The 20,156-nt window shown below is 31.7% G+C and overlaps 1 protein-coding gene across 5 annotated transcripts in view; it reads left to right on the forward strand.

Moving 5' to 3' along the window:
• The first annotated feature begins 1,101 nt into the window (after nucleotides 1–1,101).
• LOC143222970 (atlastin-2-like) overlaps nucleotides 1,102–20,156 on the forward strand; it is a 59,881-nt gene continuing 40,826 nt past the window's right edge. For 2 of the 5 annotated variants that reach the window (XM_076450252.1, XM_076450247.1), the window contains exons 1-4: nucleotides 1,102–1,256; nucleotides 7,396–7,620; nucleotides 14,233–14,367; nucleotides 18,914–19,018. In XM_076450252.1, the coding sequence (XP_076306367.1) occupies nucleotides 7,426–7,620; nucleotides 14,233–14,367; nucleotides 18,914–19,018 (435 nt within the window). In that variant the 5' untranslated portion in view covers nucleotides 1,102–1,256; nucleotides 7,396–7,425. Of the gene's footprint in view, nucleotides 1,257–1,379; nucleotides 1,517–7,395; nucleotides 7,621–14,232; nucleotides 14,368–18,913; nucleotides 19,019–20,156 lie in introns of those variants that run through there. The other 3 variants (XM_076450248.1, XM_076450250.1, XM_076450249.1) reach the window with 3 other exon arrangements.

Raw genomic sequence — 20,156 nt, forward strand, 5'->3', positions numbered from 1 at the left:
AAATGTTTGTTTGTTTGTTCTTTGAATTTCGCACAAAGCTACTTTGTGGGTTATCTGTGCTAGCCGGCAGCTAGTCATCACCACCAACCGCCACTCTTGGGCTACTCTTTAACTTTATAACGCCCCCACGTATCTTGTGACTTGGAACAGTTTCATTTTAGATGTTTATTGCGTTTTACTTACCATTGTTTTTCCTTTTAACATTTGTGTTAAGCAAACAAAAGGCACAATGTGTATATTTGCCACCCAGAATCATAGTCATTTCTCTACAAAGTTGTGCTTAGCCTAACAGTTTTCACTCTCCTAGGTCTAGTCTCACTAAAACTAAAACACGATAATCTTCAAGTATGATCTTCTCTTCATTATTTCCTACAAGAACTGAAATAAAAAAATCTGCTTAAATTCAACCCGTAAATTCGGTTTCTTTGTATAGTGAATAGTTCACTTCGTATCCTTTGTTCTCTCACAAAAATGGTCGGCAATGTAATCTTGTGTTAGTAAATGATACTATAGTCTTCAGTCCTTTCAACCCGAATGCTGTAACTTATTGCAATATCCTCTCAAGCAGAATAAACATTAGTTACAACAGAGAGAGAGAGAGAAAATGCAACTAGAATAAGACAGTCAATTTGATACTCGAACTATGTGTTTATGCTACAACTGCATAGAAACGACATTTTAAAATTTCTACCTCATAAAGCAGGTAGATAACATATGCCCGAATACCAAAAAAATTAGCAATGTTCTCTCTAGAATAGGCACGGCATGGCCAGATGGTTAAGGCGCTTGACTAGTAATCCCGTCACACCAAACATGCTCGCACTTTAATCAGTGGGGGTGATACAAGTGACAATCATTCCCGCTATTCATTGGTTAAAAGAGTAGCCCAAGAGTTGGCGGTGGGTAGTGATGACTAGCTGCCTTTCCTCTAGTCTTACACTATTAAATTAGGGACGGCTAGCGCAGATAGCTCTCGAGTAGCTTTGTGCGAAATTCAAAAAACAAAAAACAAACAAACAAACTCTATAGAATAGCATGCAATTTTAATTTATTCCTTTCTAAAGTACTGACAAATTTCAGGTTGACATTTTTTAAAGTAATGTTTAATTATTAACGAAAATATATTTATAAGTATTGTGTTGAAAATATATAAAAAAGTTAAGGTTTGAAACACGATTTTCTGCACAACAACGCAACCCACGTTTTTTAATGTTGAGATATTTGAAGCGTTGACGAAAGGTGTAGCCTGCGAAAAGGTAAATTATATTTATGAATATTTATAACTATGGTGTAAAGTTGTGATTAAGTGCAATAGGTAATTAGCATATTAATTTTGTTCCCTTCTTTTTGGAAGTCATGGACACCTGTCTTGTTAAAAAATGCTATGACGTAGTGCCAACTTTTTTGCTCTTAGAATAGGTGTTTGATATTTATGGTCCAAAGAAATAACAATTTTAATAAGAAACAAAAGTAATACAAAAAGATGTAGAAAATGGAGGTTAAATAATACTTTAGTGTACGTTTTATTCGAATTATAATGCAATTATTATAACTTGCAGAGCTCGTGACCTACTACTAATTTTAGTAATATGAGTGTGATATATTTTTGGTGTAGGAAAAACACGTTAAATGACCCATTTTATCTCGTATGTTAGTACTTTTATTGAACATTAAACATCTATGTGCTTTCCCTTTTAATTTTTCAATACTCAATATGACTCCTAGAGTTATTTTAAGAATGATTTTAATACATTACTTGTGAAATAACAGTTTAAATTGTTTACTAGGAGGAACTCCATAGTACAGAGCACAAAGTGTAGCGTAATTAAAAATAAAGTGTATATATGTTACAATAAGTTATTTTTTCATTTTGAAGCTTGCTTCAAACCATACAGTGGGATATCTGTGTTATGCCTGCTGTGGCTATTGAAACGTAATTTTTAACATCATATGCCATCAGACTTACTGCCAAGCTATGGGGAGGGGGGGGGGTATTGTAAATTATGAATGATCATGAACTGTTCATATCATGAATGTAATTTTCTGTGATGTTAATTTCTGTATTTACATGAAGTAATGGTATTAGTCTGTAAATATTATTATAGATAGTTTATTTTCTATATTTTTTTACATATTTGAGAAGTATTGGTTAGCGTGCACAATCATAGGTACACTCTTTTCAGAGAGGAATAACAGATGATCAAAAGAATATCACATGCAATGACTTTCAGATGAGCAAGTTTTGACAACAGAAAAACCTACATTTTACCTAGTAATAAAATCACTATATTCCAATGAATGGTGCATTATTAACAAAATATAAATTCTGTAGTTATTTTCATTGACAGTTGCAAAATAACACATGCTAACCCATGGTTGATAATATAATGTCCCATCAAATTTAGACACTAAGGATATTTTTAACTATCACACCAAAACACAAAATCCAAATTAAAATATAAAAAAACATGTCCTTTAACATCTCCTTGGATTGTGAAATTCCATTAAAAGTCCCAGTACGAAGTTAAAACAGTATACTGAACATATGATTAACAATAATAATACAGTGTTCATGCATCTAATGTTACAGTTATTTAATGAATACAGAATGGCACAAAAGACAAGGTAAAATCTTAATTTTGATCAATAAATTAGTGTTTTTTCTTTACTGGTATATAATGCCTAAATTGTCTTGTCATTTCTATCTCTGTTTTTCTTTGTTTTGCTTTTCATATGAGATGAATTCTTGGCCATTTCTATCACTTCACTTCCTGTCTTGCCACTGGGAGAGTTATTCTCAGTTGGATGGTTTAGTAAATCCAGTAGTGGTTTCATTCTCATGATATTCAGAAAGTAGTTCGAAAAGAATCTTGGGCTCTGTAGTATGTCAACTTACGTTTGGCAAAATCTTCCCTAAAAATAAGTAACTGTCTATTCATCCATAACTATCTTTTCAAAGATGATCAAAAGGATGTCTCTTGCTTTGGCCAACCTTTTGGATTCTACTCTATTGTACTTTGAAATACAACATTTTATCATGTAACTTTCACATAGTTTATGGTGAAGACTATTGTCTTTGTTTATTGTCAGACTGAAGTTAGTCTACTGCTGTGCTTACCATGGATATCAGAGCCCATGTATTATTTTTCTGCATAAAGCCAGTTTCAAGTATGCACTTTTTCTTGATATCAGTTATCCACACATGTGTAGAGAAGCCTCCCCAGATAAAAATGACTTCCAACATTCTTTTTGCTAGAACTTTTGCTGAACTAGCACTTTGAAGTTTATCAGAAAACTCAAGTGTTCAAAGTGTGTGAGGAGGAAGAGTGGGAAGTGTGAGTGGACGGAAGTAACTATTGGAAATACATTTTTAGTAAAGTAAAACTATAACTTCCAATATAATACTTCTCTCTTTTCACAAGATTAGCTAGAATCCCACATCAATTAGGAAGAAGAACCTGAGTAAGGTAAGAAAAGATGTATCCTGAAAAGCATCCAAATATACCTCTGTTGATGAGAGTGAGACTACAACATCTGAAGAGGGAAGCTGCACCATTTCAGAGTCAGGTATACTCTTCACCCATGTGTGAAATGTGTCAGATATCATGGTGGAAAAAAAGAGGGGAACACATACAAGAGGGAAAGAATGTGGTATAAAAGTGATCTTAACCAGAAAAAGATATTGTAACTCAATCCTACAGTAGGAAAACTAGGTAAACAACATAAATTAGGTATATGTACTATAACTGAATTTACTAAGTGTATGTTTGTCAAGTTTGACAAATGTTTAGTAAACTCTACTAGTCTGTTGTACACAAGAAACCATATTTTTAATTATTGATCTGCCTGTGAATTTACAAAGCTTTTACTGGTCAGACTCAGGGAAAGGTGATTTTCATGCTAAAAATAAAAATACTTATTTCTGTCTGAAAATTTTTGTATTTCATTTCATTTACTTAATATCTAGAACCACTTAAATTGATATCAAAGTTTGTTTTTAGTAAAAATATATCATCTTTTCTACACTCTATTGAAAACTAGTAAATGGTAAAATAAAAGGTTCAAAAATACAAAATCAAAATTACCTTTTTCTTTCTTTCTAAAATGAATGTATATTGTAGCTAAAAATTAAAGCCTTTGTTCTTACAGTTAGAGCTAACGTATTTGCCATATCTCAGTTCATATAATTTTATTGTTTATAGCTATCATGGATTTAGTTTCAGAGTACACAGAAAGCCATTTATCTTAACTAGACAACTTTGTGTAAACAAATAATTAAGTTACAAGCAATTCATAATTGAATTATGATCATAAGAAATGAAAAAAATATTTTTTTCCTTTATATATTTTTATTTAACCCAATAAGTTTGTAATTTTTACATTTTGTTGACATTTATAACAATAAATAAAAATAAATACTAAAGAAATTTAATCTGTCTGGTGAAAGGCCTTTTGTCATCAATAAATGAAATACTTTAACCTTACTTTTTGCAGTGATGTGACAGTCCAAAATATGAAGTTTTATTCAGAGTGCAAGTCAGAACACTAAACATGTGACATGTAGATTTATCTTTTGATTATATCTTAGTAAAGCAAGAATTTTGAAGCTATTAGTTTACATTATGTCTTGTAAATATCTACAAGTGTTAGATTGGTGATACACTTAGAAAATTGTATATGAGTGGAAAAAAAAATCTAAAATTGGCAATTTAGATTGAAGAAGTGCCACATGATAAAGAGAAATGAAAATATAGAATTTAAATATTCCTTTTGAAATTAAAACTTGTATTGAAGTTCGAAGTATAAATGATGCTTTGATGTCAAGTTTGTTACCATATATTGATAATAACATTGTTTAATTAAATTTTGAATGTAGCTTTGTAAAATGGTCATGACATGCACATAACATTGTTGCTCATAGGTAATAGATTATATTGATTATTCATCCCACTGTAGTGTAAAATGTGGATCACAAACTATTTTTGCATTTGCATCTTGAGTTAAACTGTGGGTCACTTACTACCGCAGTACCTGCATCATGAGTTTAAACTTGATTTAAGGTGGATATATTGTTGTATCAGCACCTTGGGTTTAAACTGTGAATCATAGATTACCATTTTATCTGTATCTTTGGAACATACTATGGATTATAGACCACTGTTGTATTTGTATCTTTTGTACATTCTGTGGATCACAGGCTTCTGTTGTGTCTGAATTTTGGTTTAACCCTTTGCATATGAGTAGAGTCAATTTAACTGATACTTCAACCACTATATATCTATGACACAGCATACTATACTCCTATATGTACAGAGTTTATTTTCACTAACTTTGACAAGCTTTTAATAAATATTTCTAGTATGTTTTATACAAGAAATCAGATGTTTTGAAAATTATTTGTCAGTGGATTTTTGAAGTGTTTACTGAATTAAGCTGATTGAAAGGTAAAGTAATTCATGGTGACAAGAAACCCACTTGAAGTATATATGTATTTTCAAGACAGTTGGTATGGGTATTAAAGCTTTAATTAAAAATTTGTACAGAACAATGTTTTGATCTTCTTAGGTCATCTTCAGGATAACAATTTAAATTAAAATTTTAATACCTATATCAGCTGTCTTGAGAATACATGATTGAAAGGTGATTTTTTCATGCTAAGAATAAGAATACTTCCTTTCATTTTACAGTTTTAATAAATCATTTGCATGACCTCTACAACCTCCTAAAAGAAGATCAAATTTTGTTTTTGGTAAAAGTATATATTATTTTCTAAACCCTAACACTGTAGTGAAATTAATTAGCAATGGGTAAAATGAAAAGTTGAAAAGTACAAACTAAAGCATCTCTTTAAAACTTGGAATCTTTTAGTAAACATTATTGGTTTGATGTATGCAAAATAAATTAGATTTTTTTGTTGAATTCATAAAGCATTTACTGAGTCAGTACAAGTGAAAGAATGTTCATGTTAAGAATAGAAATATTTCTTGTGATCTTAATTTTCATGTTTTATTTATTTAATCTCTAGAACACTTACTGAATATCAAAAGTTTTTGTTTTTTCGTAAGACTTATATTTTTTCTTATTTTCATTACCTTAATGCTAATTGTAGCAAGATCAAGAGTAGCAAACATTTTAAAATATGAAGTAAAACCAAACTTTTTTATTTATTTGAATAATTACAGATTGCAAAAGATAGTTACAAATATGAATCTTAGAGCCTCATGCCCATAGCAGTTTATATCTCTCTTAATTTACTGTTTTACTGCTTTTTGAACCATGTCTTACTAGTGTAACAAAGCAGTAATTCATCTAGCAGAAGCTTAATGTAACTTACAATAAACAGAATATTAAATTATATCACCTTGCACCATGCACCGTCTGTCCCATGTGCATTGCTGAAGGAGAAGGTTTTTTTTTCAATTTAAGTTTGGTTATTTAACATAATAAGTTTCCAAAAATGTAATCATAAACAAAAACTACACATAAAACCCAAGAAATCTTTCTTTTACTTACTTAGCTTTAAGGCTTTTTACACTTGGATGTATGGTTCAGTAAGCCTATTTCTTTCTTGCTCTGCTAGTCATCCAAAAATAATTCATGTTGTTTTCAAATACACATTTTGTAATACGACAAGTAAATTAAATTAATTTGTATGAACAAAAACTAATATAATGTATTTAGCTTTATAATTAACCTATAAATAGGTTAAAAAACTTAATTACTTCTCCAAGCAATATCTTTTATCCAAATGTATCAAGCTCTTTGGGCAAAGTATTAGCATTTACTTCTAAAATAAAACAGACAATCTTATGATTTGTGTAATGTAGGAATTACTCCATTTTTCACACATGTTTAATAGTAATGTCAGTGAAAATTTTAGACCTTTCTTAAAAGACCGAAAATGAGAGGTGTATCAGTGTGGGTTGAATAAATATAATGGTATCTCAGTAAAGCATGAAGATTAGAGGTGAAATTTTGGTTTGTTAATGTGTATTATATGTGTATCAAATTGAATAAAGAATCTAAATCCTTTATAAGCAAAAGTTTAAAATTAAAATTGTGAAAGTAATCAAAGTGCCTCTACATTATTTGACTCAGAGGTGTAGGCTAAAAATTTATTTAAATATGAATAATAAATTCAATTTTGAGGTCAAGTTTATTAATCTATAACAAACATTCATACTAAAGTAGTTTAATTGAAATTTAAATATAAATATGCAAAATAATCATAATGAAACTTACTGTTATATCTAGTTAAAATAATGCCAAAGCCATAATTTGTAAAGAAAATCTTTTTTTTTTCTAAAGAGTAGAACTGTGTGCAATTTTTTTAAGTTATGACAGTTCTGAGAACTGGAGTACTAAATTATGGATGTGGTAGCTTTGTTTGTGAAGGTTTGACATTGCAGGTTAGAAACAGAGGAAATGAAAGGCAGACCAGTCCAGATAGTGGTATCTGGTGAAGACCATTTATTTGAACTTGATGAAAAGTCTTTAGAATCTATATTACTGCAAGAACACATTCGTGACAAGCATGTTGTTGTGGTTGCTGTTGCTGGTGCCTTTCGGAAAGGAAAGTCTTTCCTTTTGGATTTCTGCCTTCGATACATGAAAGCTCAGGTACTTGTTATCCTGTATGACTAAATATTGATAATTCTGTTAATGTAAATAACGTATGTTTATTAGCTCAGTATTTCACTATTACAACTTTATCAAGAGCTGTTGATAGTGTACATGTTTGCTAATTATGTATAGACAAAGTTAAGAATAAGTGTTGGTACTGAATGTTAAGTGTACACCAAACTGCACTTAGTGTGAACAAAATGTTTTGGAAATTACTTGCTACCTGAATAAAGTGTTGCAGTCCAAGAGATTCAGTTCAACTACAACACAAATACTTGAATACATCCAAAATCTCCAAATCAGATTAATCAGAGCTGAAACTCAAGGCATCAAAGATATGCAAAGGTATCAAGTCTTATTTACTAATAAGGGAAATTTGAAAAATTTAACAATGGAGTTGCTGCTAAGTGAAGATTGCTAAGGAATCTGTACCAAGGATTCCAGAAACACCTAGAAAGGACACCGAATAACTTTTAAAACTGAAGACAGCAAGTGAATTAATGCATAAAATGTAAATTTAGTCTTTGAAGCTCACATCCTATCTGAGAACTCAAATAAGTATCTTCTAAAAATACTTAAATTATACCCATTGACTTGCCAGATTATAAAGGTTAGCAAATACTTATTCTGATATGATACCTCACCTTTAGTCACAGAATACCTATATCCCTCATGCATGTGCCCATGAAGTTTGCATGCCGCTAGCCTCGAGCTACCTTCCATCCAAAATTCATGTGTTTAATATGAAGTAGTGCATGATGAGATTATCAAACAGCAATAGTCCTATACCAATAAAGGGGAGACACAACTTCCATGTGCACTGATTCCCCTTAAACACTTGCCTTTGAAATAATGCCACTCTTATTGTTAGCATTATCTGTGAGAGGAACACAACTTTTTCATGCCTTAGTTCAATTTATTGAAATATGAGATCACTAATAAACTTTCATTTTTATTTTAATTTTTGTCTCAAAAGCATTAATTATCATTAAGAATTCTCAAGTGACAGTAACTTTGTCCTGTGTGACTGAAGACATTACAGATGTAGAACCTATTTTTACTATGGCTTCCAACGGCCTATTGAGTGTTGTGAATGTTACAGACATTGTACAGCATGTTGTGGGTTCCTTCAGGCATGCTGGATCTCCTCTTACTGCTTATGTGGCTGATGTTTTTTTCTATTCAGTTCAAAAATGACTAGGAGGATAACAAATTTGATCAGCTGTTCCATCCATCTAGATTTGCTTTGGATACCACTTACTAGTCAAGGACAATTTTTTCAACCTTCCAATCTTTTTTTGGATATAATTTCTAAGGTATGTTCTTTTCTTTTCTGTTTTGCTTGTGTATTTTTACTCTTCCCTTTCTTTACTGCATGAAACCAATGCTTTGGATTATATTATCTTTTCTCCTTTTCCTGCCCCTTGCTAGTACACCGGTAAGTCTACAGACTTACAACGCTAAAATCAAGGGGTTTGATTATTTTCAATGGGCTCAGCAGATACCTTGATGTGACTTATCTATAAGAAAACACACACATTCTCCTTTTCCTGACATTAGAGTTCATGCTGAATCCTTTTCTGAACAACTATGTCTTGTCCTCACACTGTTGACTCCTCTGTCATGGCTTTCTTAGTTCCTAATTGTTGGTATCTTTAAACTGCTTAGGGAGCAGAATATTTGACTTGTATTTTGCTCTATAGTGTCTAGTTTTCACTTTTATGTGTTTTTATACCACATTTCACCATAATCTCTAAACTATCCAACTCATGTCTGAGGCAATTTATCATGCTACAAAAGGGTTTTCTGATGAAGTGCATCTTGTCCTCCATAACACTTTAGTCTGTATTACTGCCAAGTTTTGTTTTCCTTCTTAGTTTTTCTTTTATTGGAACCTATTGGGTTGGAATGCATACCCTTCTACTCTTTACCAACCTCCTCCTTGTCTTCATGTTCTTATTGTTTGTCTGCCTTTCCACTTTTCTCTTTCTTTAGACATGGTTTAACTTCAATATTTTGAGGATGTGGTTTACAATATTTCAGTCAAAAATACCACTGAGAGGGTATACTCCCTTAATTTGGGGTTTTAATCTCACTTCTTTCTAATCCCCAAGAAGAGCAGGAACTGGTATTCAGTTGTCAGTCTATCTTCTTTCAACCTTTTTCTGATCATTCCATGCAGAATTTATTTTATATTTGGGTGGAAAAGATGGTGATTGACCAAGATCAGTGTGCCTTACACATTTTCCTATATCCTGATTATCTCATCCTTCAGGCTTTTTCTGGACTTCATCTATTGTAATTGAGTGTCCTGGTTTTGTGCTTTTCTCTTTGGCATAGAGTCATCTCTTTATGTCTTTCACTGGGTCATTCGTTGTCTGGGACTAGGATTCTTTTTCTACATGGACAGTTGACTTATCCTAGCCCTATCTCATGAGGAATGATTCTCCCACACCTCCCTTCTTTTTCAAGAAGCTCCTTGGCTTGTATGGCTTTTTAAACTTTCCAAATTAATTTCATGCCCACACAATATTTAATACATCTGCAGAGAGGGGAGATGCAACCCTAATCTCACTTGTGCTCAGTCTTCTTTTGTACACCTATGAATTATAGAATGTCTAGTCACTAAGATTTAAGCCTTTTATTTTTATGCTGCACAGGAGGTTTTTTTGTTTTGTGGGGTACTTGCTTTACTAGAACCCCTTATTCTCAAGTGCTGTTTATACATGTGCCTCCTCCAGTAGACTTTGTGCAACCAGTTGAACCTGTCTTGGGATCTATTATCATTGATAGTCAGTCATTCTTCCCATCTTCTTGTGGAGATTTCTTGGTGACCTGACCATCCATCCCAGTATCACAGTGGACACATCATTGAGATCTCCATCTCTTCACAAATGCTTCACTCTCAAATTGTGGTGTATATGAACAACAGCATAACTTCTGTCATTTGGGCACAGGAAAAGTGTTTGTCCAAAATCAACATGTTTGAACTCCTTGCAGTTCATGACCCACTCTGACAATTCCACAGTTGTTTTTTATATTACTGTCAAGGAAGCATCTGTTCTAGGACTCTCTGCTTTTGAAGAGTAGATCTCTACTTTTGGCTGATTTCCATCAAGTTTATTTTGACAGTTTTCATGAGCCAGAAATTATGAACCTGGTGGGGGATAAAGTGTCTGAACCAGATCGTGTTCTTTCCACTGAATGGTTTCTTTATATGGAGGTTTTTCATTGAGTTTGATTTTAGTTAGACACCCCTCACGAATGCCTTTGTCATTTTTCAACTCCAGACTTTCCCTATTTGGGTCTCTTGTTCCTCATCTTTTGGTTGTGCTGTTGATGTTTTCAATCAGGACTGGTTTCACCTTTTACTGTATGTATATCTTCCTCTTTATATTCTCCCTTAGGTGCTTGCCATGCTACAAGACAGTTCTTGCTGTGTTCTCTCAGTGGCACTTCTTTGGCTAGTTCAACTCTGTTTTTTTTTTTATTGGTGTCTAGACCTCTTCTCCCATTCTGTGCTCTGTATCTCTTACTTGTTGCTTTGACTGCACACATTCCCTTTTCATCTTGGGATATCATCTTTTAAACTTCATATATGGGTTTTGGCCAGTCTATCCTAGTTAGGGCTGGTCTCTCTAGGCATGAACCCTTCTTCCTATCATTCTTCCTCTTTCCCACTTTATCTGTTTATCAGCAAATTTTGTGATGAATCATCATTGATTCATCCCCCACATCCTTATTCCTAGCTCTCTTACTGTATCCTACGTTTCAGTCTTTTTTTCACTTGGTTGTTTAGTGATGGTTTGTCAGTTACACTGTTTCTAGTTTTGCCCACTACATTTTGCCATTCTAGTTATCACAGTGTGTTTTCTTCCCTTGTTCTCTTCACTGTGTTCTGATCCTTCCTTCTTTACCAACTGTATTACATGGTTCCTATGCTTGAATAGGACCTTCATGTATTTTTATATGCTTTCACAAATGATATGCTCTTTATATCACCTTTCTCTTAGGATATGCTTTTTTCTTCCCATGGTTGTGTACATACATTTGTCCCATGCCTCATACACCATTCCTCCAAACTTATTTGCTCCTCTACTCAGAATGGCCCTCTATTCCTCCTTAGACTTTATCAGCTGGGAAGGTGGTTGTTCTTTCTCTCCTGTCTACATTCCTGTTGTCTTTCATCTCTATGCTTGTTAGACCTGGATCAACTCATTCAGAACACTGTCTTTTTTTATTCCATATTTCTATCTAACAGGATTCCATCAGGCAGTTGGTGTTGCCTACCAGTGTAAGTTTTATTTTCCAAAAGATACATTGGGCCAGGAGTAATGAAAAGCATTAAGCTCCATTCACTCTGGCTCTTTCAGTGTGCATAGTGGTGTTCTTCAAGACCACTAGAAATATCCTTGTGATATAAATTCTTTCATTGTCTGACCAAAATGGAAGTAACTGCTCATTTCTTTGATTCACCCTTGTCGGCCTTTAAATACAGGGTTTTGTAGCCCCCAATTTTAATGTCTTTAGTAAAAAACCTTTTTGGCAGGAGGCTAATAGGGATCTCTTCAGTTTAAATATGCTCCCACCTCTCCAAGTGAAACATGGGAGACCCTTTCAACTTATCAGTTTTTAGCTACTTGGGTGGTGGACCTTGGAGAGTTCCTCGCCAACTGGACTAAGCATGATACAATGAGAAGTAGGGCAGTGGTAGTACTATTGGTGTAGTACAGGTTGTTCCTCAAACAGCAGATGTGGCCTTCTCTGTTACCCTCAGTCTGTCCAGTTGAGCAGAGATGAGAACACTCAGTATTTCTTATCATGCTCTAATTGCACTATATATATTGTCTCACTGACACATAGTTGTGCTCTTATTCTGCTCATCCTTGAGTCACTTTTGAGGCTTATTTGCCTCTCTTTCCTTTACTTTTCAGGTAAAGATTATACTTTGGTTGAGATAAGATGCAGTCTCCCACAGATGTCACACTCCATGGCTTTCTTCTTCAGATGCTTTATAAAGGGAGCTCATTAAGTTTAATAAATTCACACTTGCCTCATCACCAGTGCAACATAAGATCCTTGCTGTTCTGTGTTGTGTGGAGGTGTGATGTTGTATCAGAAGTTAACATTTTCCAAGTCTGAAAATGTATTTCTGATAGATACTTGTGCATACCTTCCCACTTATGACATGCTTTCTTCTTGCCTTATCAAAGAATGATGTTATTTCAAGTTCAAGGGAAGTTACTGTACGTTGAAGCTGCGTCACCCTCCTTTTGATGGAGGGCTGTTGTTACATGATTACTTCATTATGCACTATTGCAGTTCAGGTTAATCTCAGGAAGTTTAGGTGAGAGTTAGCTCAAGGTTAGTAGCATGCAAGTTTCATGAACAGATATGAATGATATAGCTGTTCTGTATGTGGAATTATCTATTGAAAATGCAATTCAGTTTACAGAAATCATAACATTAGAATTTTAAAGCCTTAGTCAATTATGAGTATTTCTGAACAGTTTGGTGAAAACTTAATTGTAAGAAGATATCTGACTCTTAACTAATTGTCAGTTTTATGTAGTTTTTCACTTTGGTTCTGTTTCACGATGTTTTTTGAAGATTAGTAATAAGATAATGTTTGTGAAAAATCTAATTGTCTTTAATTTCACTAGAATGATTACTACAGTTTTTAGGTTTTACACTGAATGCACATTTAAGCTCCAGAAGTGAAATTGTATATGATAACTTATTTGCATTTTTTTAGTTTTATTATGATTTGATGTTAAGCCAGTCAAAATACAAATTTCATTACTGATGCATGCCAATGGAGAGGTTTGACATTTCAACATTATATTAGAACACCATATTAGAAAAACAAACTCAAAAATGTAACAATTATATAAGAAAAAAAATGTTTCGACAATGCAAGTAATTACTAGGCAATTCATATGAGATTTAAAGCACCTGTGTGCATGTGTGTGCTTATTATATGTAAAATGTTACTTGCCACCAGGGATGTAGCTTTCTGCTGATTTTGAGACTTACCAGTGGTTAATTAATTAACTGTATAAACAGTGAATGTTGCATACTTTTGTGGTTTCATTTAAAAATAAAAGTCAATTAAAATTAAACAGTGGCTATTAAAATGAGTGAAAATGACTGTTGGTAGTCATGTAAAACAACTGCAGGTTTATATGGCAACAAAAGAATAAATAATTATACAAGTAACAAAGTTAAGGATTTGAATGTTGTAAATATTGTGTGTCCTAACTTAATCCTTGCACATTTATCATGATGGAAATTTTTTTCTCTACCAAATTTACTTTGAAAAACTATGGGAGCAAATTTCTAACATTACATTTGTGCATTACTTTTTTCATGATTATACTATTTTAGACAACTTATCATCACAATAGTAAAGAGAGTGTAGTGTTTAATAATTTTATTTGTTATTCAGGATTAACCAAATGAAGAGATAAGCAAAATTGGTCAAGTTGTTTACATATTCATAAAAAAAAAATTTAAGCATTAACTTTTTCATTGACTGATTTGATATATTTGAGTTGTGTATTTTAAAAGTATTCAGATTTGTACAGCATATGATGTATAAAATTACAGGGATCACCAGACTGGATGGGAGATGATGAAACTCCTCTTACAGGTTTCTCATGGCGAGGTGGTTCAGAAAGAGATACCACAGGTATTCTCCTTTGGGATGAAGTCTTTCAAGTCATTCTCCCAAGTGGAGAAAAGGTTTGTAAGCTTTTTCAATTCTTTCATATAATAAACTATTTTGATCATTTATATATTGAACTTTTTAACTAATTCCAAGTAGCTTTATAGTCTGTAATGAAAAAAGAAAATGCCACAGAAGTTTTGAAATGTACATGTTACATAATGTGGTTTTATTTTGTATTTATATATATTTGCTGGTTTTACCATATGACATATACATACAATGCCCACATAAAGGGAAGATATTTTGCATATATTTTGAAATTCTATGGTAAGAACTTAATTATTTCATGAACATTTTAAAAGTAGGGTTTGAAAAATAGATGTAGAAATTTCATTTTTCTTCAAATATTTTAACCCTTTTTCAACAGGCTTAGTATTTTATATACAAATTGCACTTGCATAGGTTAAGTATTTACTCTGTAACTTTTGATATTGTATGTGTACCTTCACAAAATTTTGCAGACTTTTAGTAAAGATTACAAGTTTTTTGTACACAAAAAATCAATTTTTTAATGAAATAATTTTCTAAAGATTTGTTTGTGAAAACATTGAGTCTGTTTGGTTTCTAGTCTGAGTCCAAAGTGATTTCATGTTATAATTAAAAAGCTATTCTTTGTCACAAAAATCTCGTATGTGTAATCTCTAAAACATTCTAATTACATTTCAAATGCTTGTTTTCATATTTTATAGTCTATGTGGGGTATGTCAGCTGATTGACCTCATAACCATCATAAAAAAATTAATATAAATTGTTATTTTTTTGCTAGTGTGACTACATATTATAACATAAAAATACAAATGTTTGGTCTAAGTAGCTTTAGTCTGATAATGGTGTATATTTATTATTTTTTATTATATTGACCTTCTAGTTGTGCCTAGCAAACATTATGTAACTTGTATTGAAACATTGGATGTGCACTCATGGTATGGTATTCAGTGATATAAAACTGGCCTGATCTTGGCTATTTTTAGTGGACTAGTATATTGTATTATACAGTACATTTAAATAATTATATATCATATTTGTATATATATTATTATTATTTAGAAATAAATTATGAAACTTGTTTTTCTTAAAATATAGAACAATAAATAAAGTAAGCAGAAGTAAAGCAAACAATTTTCTCTTCTAGCTATGACCTTTGAATTTGGTTGCTGCTGGACATAGGTTGCTAAGCCTATTAAAATTTCACACATGGAGGATATCAAACAAAATATTTTTTAGGATTTATACATATAGTTGAATAACAAAAAAATTCACACTATAGAATAATTTATTAAGCTCAGTAACTAAGATATATTTAAGTATATAAAAGTGTGAAACTTTGAGCAGACTAAAGACACAAACTACCTCCTTAAAATCTTGGATTGAAGAAGCTTTCAGGGAGTTCATTGACCATAGAAACTCTGATTTCTACAGCAGGGGCATAAACAGCATCATTACACATTGGCATAAGTGTGTTGAAGTAAATGGTGCTTACTTTGATTAAAGCATGTTTTACAACACTGGTTTATACTTTTCAAAACTTTGCAGCTTAAAAATGACATTTATTTCTGGACAACCTAATACATAGTGCAAAGAATTTTTGTACATATGTTCAACTTATATGCAGAGTGCATACTGTTGTTATTTATCATTGAATTTACCACCAACAAGTGACAGACACCTACTGTAGAAGAATCTTTAACCCAACGTCAATGTTGTCAAATTACTTAGTAGTTGTGATTTACTAGATATAAAAATGAAAGATTTGAATTACATTCATAATTTTCTATTGCATACATTATGAAAATATGATGAAAAATAAGTTTTCTGTAAATTTTGCACTTAAACATGGCGATATATGCAAAAAAATATTTGTGTATTAGGTTGAGGAATAATTCGTGAGCGTTTTTAAATAATTTCATTCAAGCATTACATGCAAGACTATACAATACTTCAATGCATGAACACATTACACCCAAAACATTTATTATGATACTTTATTTCATGTAATACCTAGGTATATAGTATGCATTGTTTAAAACGAAATTGCAAGAAATTAAATGTGAAAAGCAGATGGTGTCGAAAATGCTCGATTTTGTCCACTTGATGTTCCATTTAATGAGCTGAAAATGAAAGCAAAAATTAAAGACATATGAAAATCAAACACACCATCTATTAGAGCAAAAATTTATCTACCAAATGACATGAAATATTTTGCGAAAGCGTTTCATTTATGAATATATTTTTTTAACTTGAAAAAACGCTCACGAATTATTCCTCAACCCAATATTATATATTGATAAGCTACAAATGTAGATATTACATTGAAGTAATTGTTCAAATGAGGAATTAACAAAACAAATTTTATGATTTATTTAGAGTATTATCTGAAAGTAAGAGCATTCATCTATGTGTGTCACGCAGCAAAGATAGGTTTTTTTTCACCTGTACTTTACAATGTGCAGTAGAGTTAATATTTTATAATCATACTTTTATTGAATGTAATGATAGTTTGTTTTCAATTTAATTATAACAATGAAAGATCATTAATATCTGTTATACATTGAAATGAAAAATTCAAAACTTCCTGATCATCATACTGAGGAAATGAATTTCTTAGTTAATTTTTGACAATTTAAAGTTTTTCTCTTTTGTGACTTCTTTTTATGATATCAGCAAGTAGAACTTCATTTGAAGATTTTGTTCCATGAATCTTTTTTTTTTAAATCTTAGGCTTGATTTTGTTTGTATTGATGATTTCAATTTTCATTTTAACAGCATACTTATTACTTCTGTGTTACAGTGCTTGTTTTTACCACATCACCATAATATAGCTAAAGAATGCTAAATAAAAACATCATAAAACATTAGATATTGCTACAAAGTAACAAAGAAAGTTGTTGTTGGTAAGACGTTTTTCACTAAGAGTTAAAACATAATATGGTATTGGTAGAAAAGAGAATAACAGTTATCACACAAGGGTTTAACAGATATATATCTGTATAATAGTTACAATAAAAGTAAAATACCAGAGGGCAAATAAAGAAATTCTTTTGGGTGACTGAATATTGTTTCTTGAATCCAAGAGTCTTTTTTTAATTATTTTACTTTCATAATAATTAACATAATTGCTAAAGTCTGTTAATCAGGTCATAAGCCCAAGTTTTATTTATTGCCAGTTGATAGGATCTATGGAATAGGAAATATTAGAAGATATACACTGCTGAAGCTAACTGTAACTTTTCTCAAAACTGAGACAAAGAGGATTTAAATTTTGGGATACATAGCATGTGTATGTTCTTCTAGCCAACTTGGAGTATCCATTTGTATCAATTAAGACCAAATTTATAAGTTGATTAGGCTTACAGTCTCACTGTCAGTTGAGAAAACTTTTAATAGTAGCATATGATAGAGTGCCACTCTAAGTTATCCCTATGTTGGTGTTACACCTTTGTTCTCTTCACAGCTTAAATATTGCATATGTTTATAAGTTACATGTTACAATATAAATGTTTTCTATTAAATGATTTTTAATCATTTATAAAATGGATTACCAACAAGAAATTCATATTACTCTAAACTGTTGATGCTTTTTGCTGCCTTATTTGCTGTTTTGTGTAAAAATGTGTTAAAATTGTTAAAAGTTTCACATATCTCTGAAAGTGAGTATGTCATTCATTTCATAAAATATTTGCCATTGTGTGGGATCTTCCAAACAAATATAATGCAAGGTGATTTGTGTGTATAAAATTCAATAACTTAATGGGATTTCGGAATGACAGCATATACAAACTTGTGCTAAAAGAAGTTTATCAAAATAACAATTATTTGAAATTGTTTGTAAACATTAATGTGATAATTTAAATTCACTAAAAGAAAAATTATTGAAAATTGTTTTTAAAAATAAAGAATATAAGATGTAAAGTATTAAAGGTGTGACAGATGGATATATCATGCATTTTTCACCAGCTTTTTTAATATAGGAATTTTTAAAATGTTTGGTTTAATTATGTGCAGTTTTGGCATAAGCATGTGATTTTAGCAATTCACTGAGTTGCTTAGTTCTAGTTAGTTTTGTTTATTTTTTGTTTTTTATCAGATAATATCCACTTTGCCAACAGGAATGTTTCTGAAACTTCACTTATTGTGTAGGATGGATCATCAATGGAAATATTTTTCACTGGCTGAATAAATGTATATTTTATGAGAACAACTAGTCACATGGTAATATTTGTCACTTGGGGTAAAATTAAGGTTTTTCTCTAATGTCAAAATCCAGGAAATTCAACTTTGTTTAAAACATGAGTCTGTTAATCTAAAGTCTTTATAAAATAATGATTTTTAATTCATTCATTTATTCAGTGGTAAGATGGTTTCTGATGTTTATGGACTTATTCACACCATGTTTTTGCTTTATATTTTGAATATAGATTATTTGAACAGTTTGCACCATGTGTCCAGTGTATTTATTTTCTTAGCTTAAACTCATTCATGTAGTTAAATTCATATTTACCCCATAATTATCCTGCACAAATCTCCTGTTATAAAGAACCTATGAAATATTTTGTGTTGTAGGTGGCAGTATTGTTAATGGACACTCAAGGTGCTTTTGACAGTGAATCAACTGTGAAGGATTGTGCCACAGTTTTTGCTTTAAGCACTATGACCAGTTCTGTTCAGGTATTAAGGAATAAAGTTTATTACATTAAACTGATACCAGTACAAAAGTGTTTCAAGTAAAAGTATTCAGCATTTTATTACAAATTTATTTTAAGTGTATTTATTATTAATTTACTAACATTTGATTTCCAAAATGGTATTTTCTCCTCTATTTGCCCTCTAGACATCTGTAGATCTTATGAACAGTACATCAGTCTTTTATACTCCTATATTTTTTATGCTTTTGCAGCAACATGTGTTGATCACGTGGCCACCATTCCTCAATGATATTGTGCCTTCTGTACCATCACAGCACAATACTCACTTTCAAGAATTGGCACTACAGTGTTCAGATGCATATTTTCAGTTGTTCTTCAAGATAATTTTGTTGTGGTTTTGTGTATTTTCTAGCTAGTTTTTCATTTTTAGTTGAAATTACTTTTTCTTTAGTAGTTCCTTTATTTTTCACAAAGTCCGTGTGGACTTGTTAATTCAAATTTTTATGTGGCAGATAAAGAAGTTCCCACCAACATGGATGAAATTCCTGTCACTAGTCCCAGGTGTGGCAAGTTGCCAATATTGGCTGAGAAGATTCAGAAGTTAATTTGATGGGAGTTGGACACTTTTGCTGCTTATTCTGCTCATTTTCCCTTTCCCAGAATCATGTTTCTGAGAGAGTTTTCATCAGGGAGTGAATGATTTTGACTCAGTTTTACCCACCCTGGTTTTTTTCAGCAAGTCACATAATGTTGACAGTCAGGAGTTCTGCCAACCATGCTTTTCTTACACCATATTGATTAGGTTTTTCAAAGTTTGTATCTCCCCTTCATGATTCTTCTTCCTTACATGAAGAAAAGCTTCATTCTGATTATTATTGTTATTAATTTTTTTCCTAACATTCTTGTTTATGCTCAATATTTTGCTGATCAAGTATAGTTTGGATTGGATGTGCTTTGTCCCTTTTGTCTTTAGAACCAATTCTCTTTCACTTCCCAATGTACCTCAAATCTCTATTTGGAATTTTAGCATTTAGATCCTCTCCTTCCCTTGGGGGTTTCTAATCATGATGCCTTGGTTCATTTTAATAAGTCCCAGTTTACTACTATTTGCATAACATTGACCAGTCTTTTATGTTCTTTTATCTTTACATCTGTTGTAT

This window comes from Tachypleus tridentatus, chromosome 8 (assembly GCF_004210375.1).
Source record: "Tachypleus tridentatus isolate NWPU-2018 chromosome 8, ASM421037v1, whole genome shotgun sequence".
NCBI lineage: Eukaryota > Metazoa > Arthropoda > Merostomata > Xiphosura > Limulidae > Tachypleus > Tachypleus tridentatus.